This window comes from Trichomycterus rosablanca, chromosome 22 (genome assembly GCF_030014385.1).
Source record: "Trichomycterus rosablanca isolate fTriRos1 chromosome 22, fTriRos1.hap1, whole genome shotgun sequence".
Lineage (NCBI taxonomy): Eukaryota > Metazoa > Chordata > Actinopteri > Siluriformes > Trichomycteridae > Trichomycterus > Trichomycterus rosablanca.
The window spans coordinates 7,877,893-7,891,634 of record NC_086009.1 but is presented as its reverse complement, the minus strand read 5'-3'; the positions used below and the strand labels follow the sequence as shown (position 1 = coordinate 7,891,634).

The window sequence follows — 13,742 nt, the reverse complement described above, 5'->3', positions numbered from 1 at the left end:
ATCCACTTTCTCTGTTGCAGGCTGTGGATGTTTTTGGATCTTTCATTTGTTACTTTGTATCTGTTATTTTGGCCACTTTATTTATTCATCCCATTTTTTGTTATTGGCTTTTTAGACACATGATTAAATATCTTGCACCTGGATTCATTTTTCAATTATTTCAGGTGCCGGGCTTCACCTCACACAAAGTGTCTAGTGTTTAAGGATCAAAATTAATAATATAATAAACCTTCTGCTCTGTGGAAAATAGCGAGCGTTCCATCTGCCAGTGCCACTAACACCCTTCCTTTAACATGCCTGACAGAGGAAGAGAAAAGAAACCACACATTTATTATCTGTCTTTATCTATAATAATAATAATTATAATTATAATTATAACATGTATATAAAGGTATTGTTAGTTGTGAAAAGACTTACACTAAGCTGAGCACTGAATCTTTTAGTTTGATGGAGTGGAGGCATTTCTTCCAGTTTGCCACAGCAGAATGTACATACAGCCTGGAAATTAAACACAGATTATAAATTTGGGCTACAATGGTGTGTGTTCGGTAGGTAAAATACTGCTGTTACACTAGACACAGTCTTCTGACAGGATGTAGAATGGTGTTTCAGGTCAGCCACCATCTAGGGAAAATAATTAAAAAAGTTGGCAAGACACGATACTGAAATCAAGCATGGGTATGCCCACATTTTTCTACAGCCTACCCAAACACTGCAACAGTTTAATCTGCAACACATTCAAGACTTCACATCCAAAGAAAACAAGCCAGGTCTTGCAATCTAATGCGCTAGCCCACCACCAATGAGATCTCAAGCTCTAGAGTTTAAATCTCAGCCATGCTATAGACTTGACCTGAAATCTAACCTGAGGGAGGGTGGTTGACTGGATTCAATTTGTCCATGACTTAAACTACTATGACAGTATACAGTCTGAGCAATTGAGGGTTAAGAACTTTACTCAAGGGCTCAACAGCAGCAACCTGGCAATGGTGGGGCTTGAACCAGTGACCTCTCTAACTTAGCAGACGCCTTTGTCCAAAGCGACTTACAGTACTGTGACAGTATACAATCTGAGCAAATGAGGGTTAAGTAAGTACCTTGCTCAAGGGCCCAACAGCAGCAACCTGGCAATGGTGGGGCTTGAACCAGTGACCTCTCTAATTTAGCAGACGCCTTTGTTCAAAGCAACTTACACTACTGTGACAGTATACAGTCTGAGCAATTGAGGGTTAAGGACCTTGCTCAAGGGTTCAACAGCAGCAACCTGGCAATGGTGGGGCTTTAACTGGTGACCTTCTGATTACTAGTCCAATCTCTTAACCCCTAGGCTACAACGGCCCTTATATATATTCTTATACAGTATATGAAGTCTTAAAATTAAATGTTATAGAAGTATTTAGCTTTGGAGGTGTTTCAATGCACATGTCAGGGGTAACAGCACACAGTTTGGCTACATAACATTGTTATACACTTTTACCTCATGTACAAATAATTTTTAAAGAAATGTGGTCATTGTTTACAGGTGATTTCCTAACTGTGTCCCAATTTGCACCATTTGTGCTACTTAGTGTATAACTACACCATTCCTAGTACTATAGGCATACTTTTTAGTACAGTAGTGTGTGATTTGGGACACTCCTGCTTTATCTGCTATCATTTCTTTGAGCTAATTCAGATTTTTTTAGTCTGGGTACCACAGTGTACGCGATCACTTACCAGCCGTTCTGAGCCCCCAGCCACATAGTGGGTGCAGCACTGGTTCCAGAACGATCATCACCTCCCTCTTCTGAATTTACAGGTGCTGATTTGACTTCTTCTTTGGGACCACCTCCCTCACTGGTAAACCAAAGGTAGTAAATTACACAATTTTATTTAGAATGTAAAAATATCACACATTGTATTGTTTTAGGTGCAGTCATGTATAAGAACTAGGTGCAAAAAGGTAACAAATTAAAAAACCTGAATTGATAAACGGAGAACAAGTGTTGATGCTTCAAAATATGATAAAGCATTTATGAATCTATAAAGCTCTGTGGCAGGTAACCCAAACCCAGACCCAATATGCAGTGGTCCAATAGCATTCTGTAAATAGAAGGGAGCACGTGTGGTAGTCACCTGTGTGTATTATCTGTAAAGACATGTTCAGTAAAAATCCCGGAGGTAGAAGCACCCACTCCCACTTCGGTTGTTCCTGTCTCCTCCGGTACCTCCATGGCTTCAGTGGCCTCCTCTGCTGACTGAGAGACTGCCAGCCGGCTACAAACAGGAGCTGTGGGAGCTGCACACACCAAGGTTATGACAGGTACGGTTTTTGTTCTGTTCTGAACTTTAAAATCATTACTACATTATGTATCAACCTTACAGTTACAAATATAATAGAAATCTATCTTTTACTGAAGAAAATTTTGAGCCCACTTTTCAGGTTTTGAATTGGATTGATTGCTAATTTTTTGCCTCTTGAACCATGCTCCTCACTGCTTTGGCTTGGAGCAAGAGGCGAATCATCCATATAAGCAGTTCCCAAACCCTTGAAAAATCACTTTACCAAGTTTCCTTTATCTGGAGATGGCTGTCGCTGTGGTTCAGCTGAGTCCCAAAGACTTAGAAACTGTTTAATAGACCTTACAGGAATCATACATATATGTTCATGCTGTTCATGGCTTACCCTGTCCTTTATCCATCACTGGGGTGTCTGTGCGTGAGGAGCAGTTACTGCGCACTACACTGCAGTTGGTTGCACAGCCCACCAGCGTGATGCCAGCCAGCATGCCTTCTACTTTACCAGTCTCATCTGATCCACCCTCGCCATGCTGCTGCTCCAGAAAGATCTCGCCTGCTGGGTAATCGGTCTCGCTGGCCGCTACACACGTTGACAGGGGACAAAAGTCAACTCTTAAGTACATTAACAAGCCTGACTCAGGTAAAATAAAAATTTTACACTGTATCCAGTGTCATTCTTGACTGCTGAGTGGAATCACAGAGAAACTGGGTCCCCATAAATGGTGTAGCATGTTGATACATAGGACATGGCTTTGGCTTTTGTCAATATAAGGTCAATCAGGAATATGACTTTTAAATCATAACCAAGTCAACCAAGCAGCTTAACACATTTCCACTTAATTTTTTATTTTTCCAGTTAATTTTCATCAACTGCTTTATTCTGGGCAGTTACAGTAAGTCCAGTTTCACTGGGAAACACTGGGCACAAGGCATAAATATTCTGGACAGGGTGTCAATCCATCTCAGGATTTCGACCACCCCTCTCCTTCCCCAGACAATCATAGCCAATCATGTCTGTGTAGATTCAAATCTGGATCTCAGATCCAGATCAGAACACATACCACAAACACCGGTCCACCAAAAATAAGAAGCTGCTAGGTGAAGAAGACTACAATGGGTCACAGAGACAGTAAAATCCTGACTCTCCTGACCCTGACCAGGTCAAAACCGTGGTATAACATGAAAATGGAATTGGAAATATTATTTTAATACATTTGAGAAATATTATGCCCTATATCATTAGTTTGATGTCTAGAAGTGTGTGTGAAGCTCTCACCTGGAACACTGGAGATGCAGAGCACGTGAGCATTACACACATTAAACTGATCCACCAGTGAGCAGGGCTGATTAGCGTCGATGATGACCACCTTACTGGCTGAGTGAGTGCTGGTCAGGATCCACACACGGCTACTCATAGAGTCTGTTTCATGCAGCTCCTTTGGCTGAGAAAGTGGTTGGGAGATAAGAAAACCATAGCATGACCGTTGTGTGCTACTGGAATATATAGAAATACAGTTCTGGCTTAAAGGTTGCACATTATAAGAAATATAACAGATATTTGAAAATGATTAACCTAATAATTACAATTACAGCCAATGTTTCAGTATTCCTTACAATATCACATCCCAGGTAAACATAAAATATACTTATTTATTACAGCTGAAGACTAAAGAATTGATTGAATGGCCAGAAGATGGATGGATGAATGGATGGATGATAGTATAGATGGATGGATTGTTGGATGATAGTATAGATAGATGGATGGATGGATGGATGATAGTATAGATAGATGGATGGATGGATGATAGTATACATAGATGGATGGATAGATGGATGATAGTATAGATAGATGGATGGATGGATAGTATAGATGGATGATAGATAGATAGATAGATAGATAGATAGATAGATAGATAGATAGATAGATAGATAGATAGATAGACAGACAGACAGACAGACAGACAGACAGACAATCAGGTTGGTCAGCCAATACTCAATACAGCCAAACGTTATTTCTTTTTAAATTAACAAATCCAGATTTTAATTACATTTTACAAACTTAAAATGCAATAAAAACACATTATGTCCCAACTTTTGGGTTTGTAGAACAAAAGTGACCGGCTAGTGCATTTAGAAACATAGTTTAAGCTTATTGTAACCAATACTATTAATGTCTAATATATCACTACCTTCTTCTTTTCAGGAGAGCTACGTTCACTCTTCTTTTCTTCTCCTTCCTCTCCGGTTAGAGGATCTGTCCCGTTGGCAGGTAGGTTTACTCCTGGGTCTTGATTTGATGTCCTCCATCCAGTCAAGTCCACGCCAGCAGCACACCACAGCTACAAAACAGTAAAGCATTATTTAAGCTAGATAGCTGGCTTTATTAATGATTTGACAACCATTGTATGTTCTAAACACACAAATTAAGTTGTTTATGGGTGATTGACCTTTCTGTTGGGGTCCTTCTCCACCAGCGGGCGGCAGTAAACTGGAACAGGGACATTCTTCATGCGGTTGTCTTCTTTCTCGTTAGTCTGAGAAGACACGGTGGGCAAATTTTAAAGCAGTTAATGAGAAAGTTGCTGCTGGGTAAACTGGCCTTGCCAGAGGTCAGAAACATAGAGGTCAGCCAAAGCGGTAAAGAGAAAAAATGAGATCAGCAAGCTAAAAGAGCCAATTGTAGTTAAAGGGTAAAAACATTCACACATGCATGACAGCAAAAGGTTAAATGATACTATGGTCAAGAAAGAACAGCCAATAACAACCTGGGGTTAAAAGATAAACCTAAACTGTTTACTGGATAATCATTCATGTAAAACATTGTCACCCCGAGTTGTTTTTTTATATATACAGTGTATCACAAAAGTGAGTACACCCCTCACATTTCTGCAGATATTTAAGTATATCTTTTCATGGGACAACACTGACAAAATGACACTTTGACACAATGAAAAGTAGTCTGTGTGCAGCTTATATAACAGTGTAAATTTATTCTTCCCTCAAAATAACTCAATATACAGCCATTAATGTCTAAACCACCGGCAACAAAAGTGAGTACACCCCTTAGTGAAAGTTCCTGAAGTGTCAATATTTTGTGTGGCCACCATTATTTCCCAGAACTGCCTTAACTCTCCTGGGCATGGAGTTTACCAGAGCTTCACAGGTTGCCACTGGAATGCTTTTCCACTCCTCCATGACGACGTCACGGAGCTGGCGGATATTCGAGACTTTGCGCTCCTCCACCTTCCGCTTGAGGATGCCCCAAAGATGTTCTATTGGGTTTAGGTCTGGAGACATGCTTGGCCAGTCCATCACCTTTACCCTCAGCCTCTTCAATAAAGCAGTGGTCGTCTTAGAGGTGTGTTTGGGGTCATTATCATGCTGGAACACTGCCCTGCGACCCAGTTTCCGGAGGGAGGGGATCATGCTCTGCTTCAGTATTTCACAGTACATATTGGAATTCATGTGTCCCTCAATGAAATGTAACTCCCTAACACCTGCTGCACTCATGCAGCCCCAGACCATGGCATTCCCACCACCATGCTTGACTGTAGGCATGACACACTTATCTTTGTACTTCTCACCTGATTGCCACCACACATGCTTGAGACCATCTGAACCAAACAAATTAATCTTGGTCTCATCAGACCATAGGACATGGTTCCAGTAATCCATGTCCTTTGTTGACATGTCTTCAGCAAACTGTTTGCGGGCTTTCTTGTGTAAAGACTTCAGAAGAGGCTTCCTTCTGGGGTGACAGCCATGCAGACCAATTTGATGTAGTGTGCGGCGTATGGTCTGAGCACTGACAGGCTGACCCCCCACCTTTTCAATCTCTGCAGCAATGCTGACAGCACTCCTGCACCTATCTTTCAAAGACAGCAGTTGGATGTGACGCTGAGCACGTGCACTCAGCTTCTTTGGACGACCAACGCGAGGTCTGTTCTGAGTGGACCCTGCTCTTTTAAAACGCTGGATGATCTTGGCCACTGTGCTGCAGCTCAGTTTCAGGGTGTTGGCAATCTTCTTGTAGCCTTGGCCATCTTCATGTAGCGCAACAATTCGTCTTTTAAGATCCTCAGAGAGTTCTTTGCCATGAGGTGCCATGTTGGAACTTTCAGTGACCAGTATGAGAGAGTGTGAGAGCTGTACTACTAAATTGAACACACCTGCTCCCTATGCACACCTGAGACCTAGTAACACTAACAAATCACATGACATTTTGGAGGGAAAATGACAAGCAGTGCTCAATTTGGACATTTAGGGGTGTAGTCTCTTAGGGGTGTACTCACTTTTGTTGCCGGTGGTTTAGACATTAATGGCTGTATTTTGAGTTATTTTGAGGGAAGAATAAATTTACACTGTTATATAAGCTGCACACAGACTACTTTTCATTGTGTCAAATTTTCATTTTGTCAGTGTTGTCCCATGAAAAGATATACTTAAATATCTGCAGAAATGTGAGGGGTGTACTCACTTTTGTGATACACTGTATATCCTCTCCACTAATGTTGACCCCTGCTCTGATTTGAGGAGAACGAAGCTAACCCACGCCCCCTCCGACACGTGGGCTGCAGCCGTAAGCATTTTGTCACTATTGAGTCCCTATCCGGCTTAATGCCCCACCCCCTGTATGAACAACAGGCCAATCGTTGTATATGTGGCCGCTCAGCCCAGCCAGATGGCAGAGCTGAGATTCGATACAATGTATTCGAGATCCCAGCTCTAGTGTGCTAGCGTGTGTTTTTTCCGCTGTGCCACCTGAACCTGTTGAGGTTCTACATGGAATTTTTAGACAAACCAAGAACATATTTAGGTAGCTAGATAAAACCTGGACACGTCATTGTTCTTTCCTGGTAAACCTGTATTGAATGACCTGTATTTGCATGTTATAACATGATTGGCTCTTATATTTAGTGATCCAGTAAAACTTGCTGATTGCGTGGCACAGCGGTAAAACACACTAGCACACCAGAGCTGGGATTGCGAATACATCGTATCGAATCTCAGCTCTGCCATCCAGCTGGGCTGGGCAGCTATATGAACAACGGTTGGCTGTTGTTCACTCAGGGTGAGGAGCCGGATAGGGACCTCATAACTGATGCAATTACAACCACTGCTGGCTGATTGATGGAGTAGAGGAATAATGCTGATCAGGGTGTGGCTCTCCGTACACAAGGCTGATGGCATGTGAACTTGACTCGTGCGGGTGAAAAAATGCAGTCGGCCATTGCATACGTGTCAGAGGGGGTGGGGGTTAGTTTGCTCTCCTCAGTCAGCACCAGTAGAAAGAGGCATAACGCAATTGGGAGAAAAAGGGAGAAAATGTTCCTCACTTAATCCAATTCTAAATTTGCTAAATCTCCACTGTTTCTTAACAGAAGGATGCAAACATGCCACCATGCAAAGATAAATTGACACAAAAACACATTTTATTCACTTTAAGGTGACTTCAAATGCTTGTTTGGATCTAATGTCTGTATGTCAAGATTAGCAGACAATAAATGCAATTTCAGTATCAATCAAGTGTTATTGCAAAACAGTCAGTTAATGTTCTCACTCATTAGTACCTTCTTAAACCCAGCAAAGAACCTTAAATGATCTTTGTTACACTAAAACGGGCAAATGTCCCAAAATTTATTAGGAAACCCAAGTAGGTTTGCCTAGTGGGCAACCTGGGTAAGGTTAGAGACAGAAATTTTGAAAGGGTGATTAAAAGAGGTGCATGCTAGTCCTCTGCTGGGCAGACTTGCCTGCGGCCTCTTTCCTGCGGCGTCCTGAGTGATGTCCACTTGGGAACCCGTCTGCAGGAAATCACAGTTAGAGCCAAGGTGACACACTGTCACCACTGGCAACTTTTACATACACACACACACACACCCTTCCTAACTACGGCAAACTTAACACAAGTTGTTAATGTAGTGGCCAGCATTATTTTTAAATTAAAATGACATGTATTTAATGACCCTGATGTATCTGTCTAAGCCTCTATTCAGCAATTCTTCATGGCAGATCCTCTAAAGCCCCACCAGATTGAATAGGGAGTACACCTGGTCCCCAAGGATCACTGTTGGAGAGTTCCAGAAATCTTGGGGTCACCAGATCTCCAAAACAACCAACACATGCTCCCTTCACCTTCGTCTTTTCAGTCATCAAACTACAGATATAAGCACCTGGAGTTTGCTAAACACTACTGCGACTTGAATTGGAACAATGGTGTATGGTCAGATAAAATGAAAATTAAGCTTCTTGGCAACAAACTGTCAAGCTGGGTTTAGTGTAAAAAGAACCTGATGTCTACCGTTAATTATACTGGTGGATGATTTTGTTTACATTTGTGTAAAGATCATACATCTGCACAATGACCAATAACACGTGTCCTAAAATATGATGAATGAGGTAAAAATGAGGTCAAAATGATAAGAAAACCCTTGGTGGTGTCCTTGTTCCAGACTATTTACTAATCATTACAATAATAGGCACAGCACAGCATCATTCTGCTGGTAGAGATGTCTGGGCTCTGACGGGCCTCCAGTAGAATCTAATTTGAATCTATCAAGACTGCTCAAGTTGTTGCTGTGATCCAGAGACTCGACTCAGACTTGTTTCAACTGACTAAGACTCGACTCGTGACTCTCAAAAAATGACTCATAAACAAACGAGTCCCTAGCATCAGCATGTGTTAACATTAGTTAAGTGTGACAATTATATGTATATATATATATACTGTATATATATATATATATATATATATATATATATATATATATATATATATATATATATATATATATATTAATATTATAAATTTTCTGCTCTCTAATAACGCTCCGGCCATCTTAACCTGCAAAGCACGCAATGGGTAAATGTTACAGCCAGCTTCCGGCATAGTGATAAAGCGTCGCTCCCTATTCCCTACACAGTTTGAAGTTCACTTCATTTGAACATTTTTGTTACCTTTGGATTGGAATCTCACTTAAAATGGTGGAATACCCTACGTAGTGCACTTCACAACTGGGGTGAATGGAACGCTCCTACAGAAATGGTTGAAAGATGACTTTCTGAACCGATAAGACCTTCTGATTTTAATTTTTAGTAAGAAATGCTGTTATTTGCGTTTATTCATAAACTAGTGTTTTACTTCACAACCGGGAAAAGTTTGGAGGTTTTTAATTATAAGCACATTAACAAAATAATGGATTTTATTTCTAATGGGACAACACACGGTTATAAATTTAATAGCATCTGGAAGAACATAAGCTAAGGTAAGCAGTGGTTATGATTTTTTTGCTGTGTTTTTTTATTTTGGCCGCTGTGCCGTGATTTATCGCGCGCTTTTGTTTTGCAATGAAAACAAAACGTATCAGTTTCAGCTTTTAACTGGTACCTCCTTGTTATGGAAATTACATTCATTTGCACAATGACTAGGAAAGTAAAGGCACTAAGTAAAACTGCAAAATACAATCGCTAATCTGTTGTTGTTTTTTATCTGAACGTACATATTATTTGTTTATTTCTACGCTACATTTCCAATATATGTTTTGTGTATATTATATTGACTCGTGACTTGACTCAGACTCTAGCCTAAAGACTCGTGACTTGACACTGACTCTAGCCTAAAGACTCGTGACTTGACACGGACTCTAGCCTAAAGACTCGTGACTTGACACGGACTCTAGCCTAAAGACTCGTGACTTGACTCGGACTCCAGTCTAAAGACTCGTGACTTGACTCGGACTCCAGTCTAAAGACTCGTGACTTGACTTGGACTCTAGCCTAAAGACTTGTGACTTGACTCGGATTCTAGCCTAAAGACTTGTGACTTGACTCGGACTCTAGTCTAAAGATTCGTGACTTGACTCGGACTCTAGCCTAAAGACTCGTGACTTGACTCGGACTCCAGTCTAATGACTCGTGACTTGACTCGGACTCCAGTCTAAAGACTCGTGACTTGACTCGGACTCTAGCCTAAAGACTTGTGACTTGACTCAGACTCTAGTCTAAAGATTCGTGACTTGACTTGGACTCTAGCCTAAAGACTCGTGACTTGACTCAGACTCGTATCTTGTGACTTGTGAACATCTCTGCCGTGATCGCACATACAAACCCAGCAAGCCTAACATCAGTTCAAAAAGTAAAGGTGAATCTCTACCTTTTTGAGGCGGGATGGTACGCTCCAGCCACAGGCCTGCATGAGGCCATCATCCCTGCGCATGTGCTCGCGTACCTGCCGGTACTGTTCACGTCGCTGCTCCCTACGGGCCGAGAGCACCGGTTCGCTAAGAAGAGATGCAACACCATTACTGGGCAGTCTAGGGAGCAGAAGGAAAGAAAAAAAAAGAGGTGGAAGGGGAATGGTCAGCGAAAGAGAGTGCCAGCCAGCCAGCCGCAGGCAAATAAATGCAAGAGAGAAAGATGGAAGAGAAAGAAGGAAGAAGAGAAAGAACAGAAAGAGAAATAAGATAGAACACGAGAGAGAACACAAGAAGAACAGAGATAGAAGAAGAAAGGTGAGACAATGAAGGAGCGAAAGGAAAGAAGATATTGAGAAGAAAAGAGAGAGAAAAAAAGCCAAGTAGCATGTTAGCGCTAAAACAGAGAGCAAAATGGCCCAATCACTGAACGCACAGATGCGCAAATAAGCCCAGCCGTAAGCTTGCATGCACTGGACTGAAACTGGGTATTAATAATATATAAATGCTTAACGTTGCTATTCAAACCATTTTCTGGAGCTTTTGGAACACCAGGTAGGTTCTTTTAAATGGGTGGAGCTTGGCCAGGTAAAATAAGTCAAGGTTGCTTTTTTTTACTGTCTGTACAGGCGAAAAATGTCTTTTGATTGCCAGAATGGTGCTTTTATAAGGTGGGGAGGGCAGCTGTCCCAAGTCACTCTTACTTTCTGCTTTAATATATGGGTGCCAAGTCTTAGACATGTTGGCAAGACAGACAGCCAACAAACCAAAAATATTAAACTATTTTTTTTATGCATTTTTTCCCTATTTTTGTCTTCCGCTGCTGGGGGATCCATGATTGCAGTCGAGGTGGTTATATTGCTGCTCACGCCTCCTCCAACCCATGCACAGCCGTTTGCAGAACCCTTTTTCACCTATGCACTATGCACAGGCGCCTCTCTATCTGCCAGTCATGGTCCTTACAGAGCGTTTGAAGACCCCGCCCACATAGTCCGGTCATCCCATTCTAGCAGAACCGTGTCTGCTGTAGGCACTGCCAATTATGCTGATGGCACCCAGCCAACTGTTGGCAATGCCGAGTTTTGAACCGAGGAGTTCAGAATCTCGGCGCTGGTGTGCTAGCAGAATATCCCACTGCGCCACCTGGGCGCCGCCAATATTAAACTATTAAATAAGGCACAAGGAAATAACCACTAAATTTATTCTAATGTGTGTGTGTGTGTGTGTGCGTGCCCTTGTGTGTATGTGTGTTTTGTGCAGCAGGGTTAGCAGCGTTATCAGCACAGATGACAAAACATATATACATACTCATGTAAAGTCAAGAATGCAACAAAACATCCTCATTAAAGCTGTGTTCAGATTGCAATTGATGTTTAAAGTGTATATATATGCTGGTGGGTGTGTAAATGTGTGTGCTCTCACTCCTCAGGGAAGAACTCCAGTGTACGGTTGTCGGTGGAAATCTGACACATCATGTTTTGACGTCTCTGGTTGAAGCCTGCAGGAGAGGGTGACCTGTAGTGGATGTTGACGCTGGTGTATGGCCGCTTCACTGGAGGAGGACTTGAGGAGGTGCTGAAGAGACGTGCAAAGCTGGAGGAAAGGTAGAAAAAGAAATTCACATCTTGTTTAAAACCAACTTTTAGTTGATAAACTTTGGTATTAACAATGACAGAATATTGTATTTTTAGGAGGCATCAGGCTGATTTCACTCTCGATTTTTAGTCATAGATTACTGGTTTAAGTTTACACTCTGATTTACATTAGATTTTTGTTTCACTTTTTGTTTGTAAGTAGATAGTGGTGTCAATAACTTAGTTTTAATAGTTTTTTTCTTATAAATCTTAAAAAAATAAATGTTCTTGAATTAAAGGCTGCATTTTTCTCTTTTTTCAGTGTGAGATTCTGTGAAATTCACAAAAAGGTGAATTTTTATTTTGAAAAAAAAAAACACCTGTTTTTATAACCCACCTATTTGTTATCAGCTCACTTATTTGGAGTGCTTTTTTAATTTTTATAATAAATGCAGGTGGGTTAGGGAATAGAGGTGGGTTACGAAAAGATGTAGGTTCTGAATAGAGGTGGGTTATAAAAAACAGGTGGATTACAAATAGTGGTGGGTTATGATTGTGTGGGTTTTAACTACAGGTGGGTCTGAAGACAGGTGGGTTACGAATAGAGGTGAGTTATTCGTAACAAACCTCTTCGCAACCCAATTTTTGTAATTTATAATTTTTTTTATTTTTATTTTTATTTATAATAAATACAGGTGGGTTACTAATAGGGGTGGGTTACGAATAGAGGTGGGTTATGAATAGAGATGGGTTATGAATAGAGGTGGGTTATAAATAGAAGTGGGTTATAGAAACGGGTGGGTCACAAATAAAGATTTATAATTTATAATTGTTTTATTTCCTTTTTTAATTTTTATAATAAATACATGCGGGTTATGAAAACAGGTGTTTTACAAATAGAGGTGGGTATTTTTGTCATTTATAGTTTTTTTTTAATTTTCTTTTTGTCACCTATAAATAAAAATCTATTTCTTTAGTTTATTTGATGTGTTGCACAATTGTATCAACTTACTTATTTGGAGTGTTTTTAACATTAATTTTTGTAACTTATTTATGTATTTTAATTTTCTTTTTTTAATTTTCATAATGAATACAAGTGGGTTATGAATTGAGGTGGGTTATGAATACAGGTGGGTTACAAATAGAGGAAGGTTCTGATAAAACACACTTTAGTTTTTATCTAACCCACCACTATTCATAACCCGCCTATATTCAAAACCCACCTCTACTGATAACCCTTTTATGTTTCTTTACCGGGGGTGCCATTGATTTTAGACGAGACTATAAATAGGGATAGTTTGGCTACAGTCATTACACGGTAATTTACAAGTAAAACAAACAAACTAAGGATCTGAAGCTTGCTTAACTGTGTCACATGTGCAAGTAAATCTAATTAGTTGTACTTCGTACTTTCATACTTCTAATTCTGTCTCACATTAATTTGCTAGCAGTTTCCTTTAATTAGTCAGTCATAGTCATCAAAGGCCAATCCCACAATTCTTTGGGGGAAAAAAATGCTGACAACTCACAACTGCCAGATGGTCGATTTCTTCTTCTCTTGGATTTGAGGATTCTCTCTGGAAGCTCTGGAAGCGAGATGTTAAAAGTTGGCGAATGAATATTCAGGTATAAATCTGTGTATTCAGCATGACTATGAAATGTGTTTGATGTCTCTGTGTGTATGCTTGTTCCTGAC

At 40.6% G+C, this 13,742-nt stretch overlaps 1 protein-coding gene across 11 annotated transcripts in view; it reads right to left on the bottom strand.

The window, feature by feature from the left end:
• Positions 1–13,742, bottom strand: part of mapk8ip3 (mitogen-activated protein kinase 8 interacting protein 3) — a 56,893-nt gene that overhangs the window by 9,586 nt on the left and 33,565 nt on the right. For 6 of the 11 annotated variants that reach the window (XM_063018521.1, XM_063018525.1, XM_063018522.1 and 3 more), the window contains 12 exons: positions 13,576–13,632; positions 11,895–12,065; positions 10,433–10,592; positions 8,034–8,084; positions 4,728–4,814; positions 4,470–4,619; positions 3,557–3,722; positions 2,666–2,860; positions 2,116–2,278; positions 1,717–1,836; positions 418–498; positions 230–297 (listed from right to left, as the gene is read on the bottom strand). In XM_063018521.1, coding sequence (XP_062874591.1) covers positions 230–297; positions 418–498; positions 1,717–1,836; positions 2,116–2,278; positions 2,666–2,860; positions 3,557–3,722; positions 4,470–4,619; positions 4,728–4,814; positions 8,034–8,084; positions 10,433–10,592; positions 11,895–12,065; positions 13,576–13,632 — 1,469 coding nt within the window. The remainder of the gene's footprint in view (positions 1–229; positions 298–417; positions 499–1,716; positions 1,837–2,115; positions 2,279–2,665; positions 2,861–3,556; positions 3,723–4,469; positions 4,620–4,727; positions 4,815–8,033; positions 8,085–10,432; positions 10,593–11,894; positions 12,066–13,575; positions 13,633–13,742) is intronic. The other 5 variants (XM_063018524.1, XM_063018526.1, XM_063018530.1 and 2 more) reach the window with 1 other exon arrangement.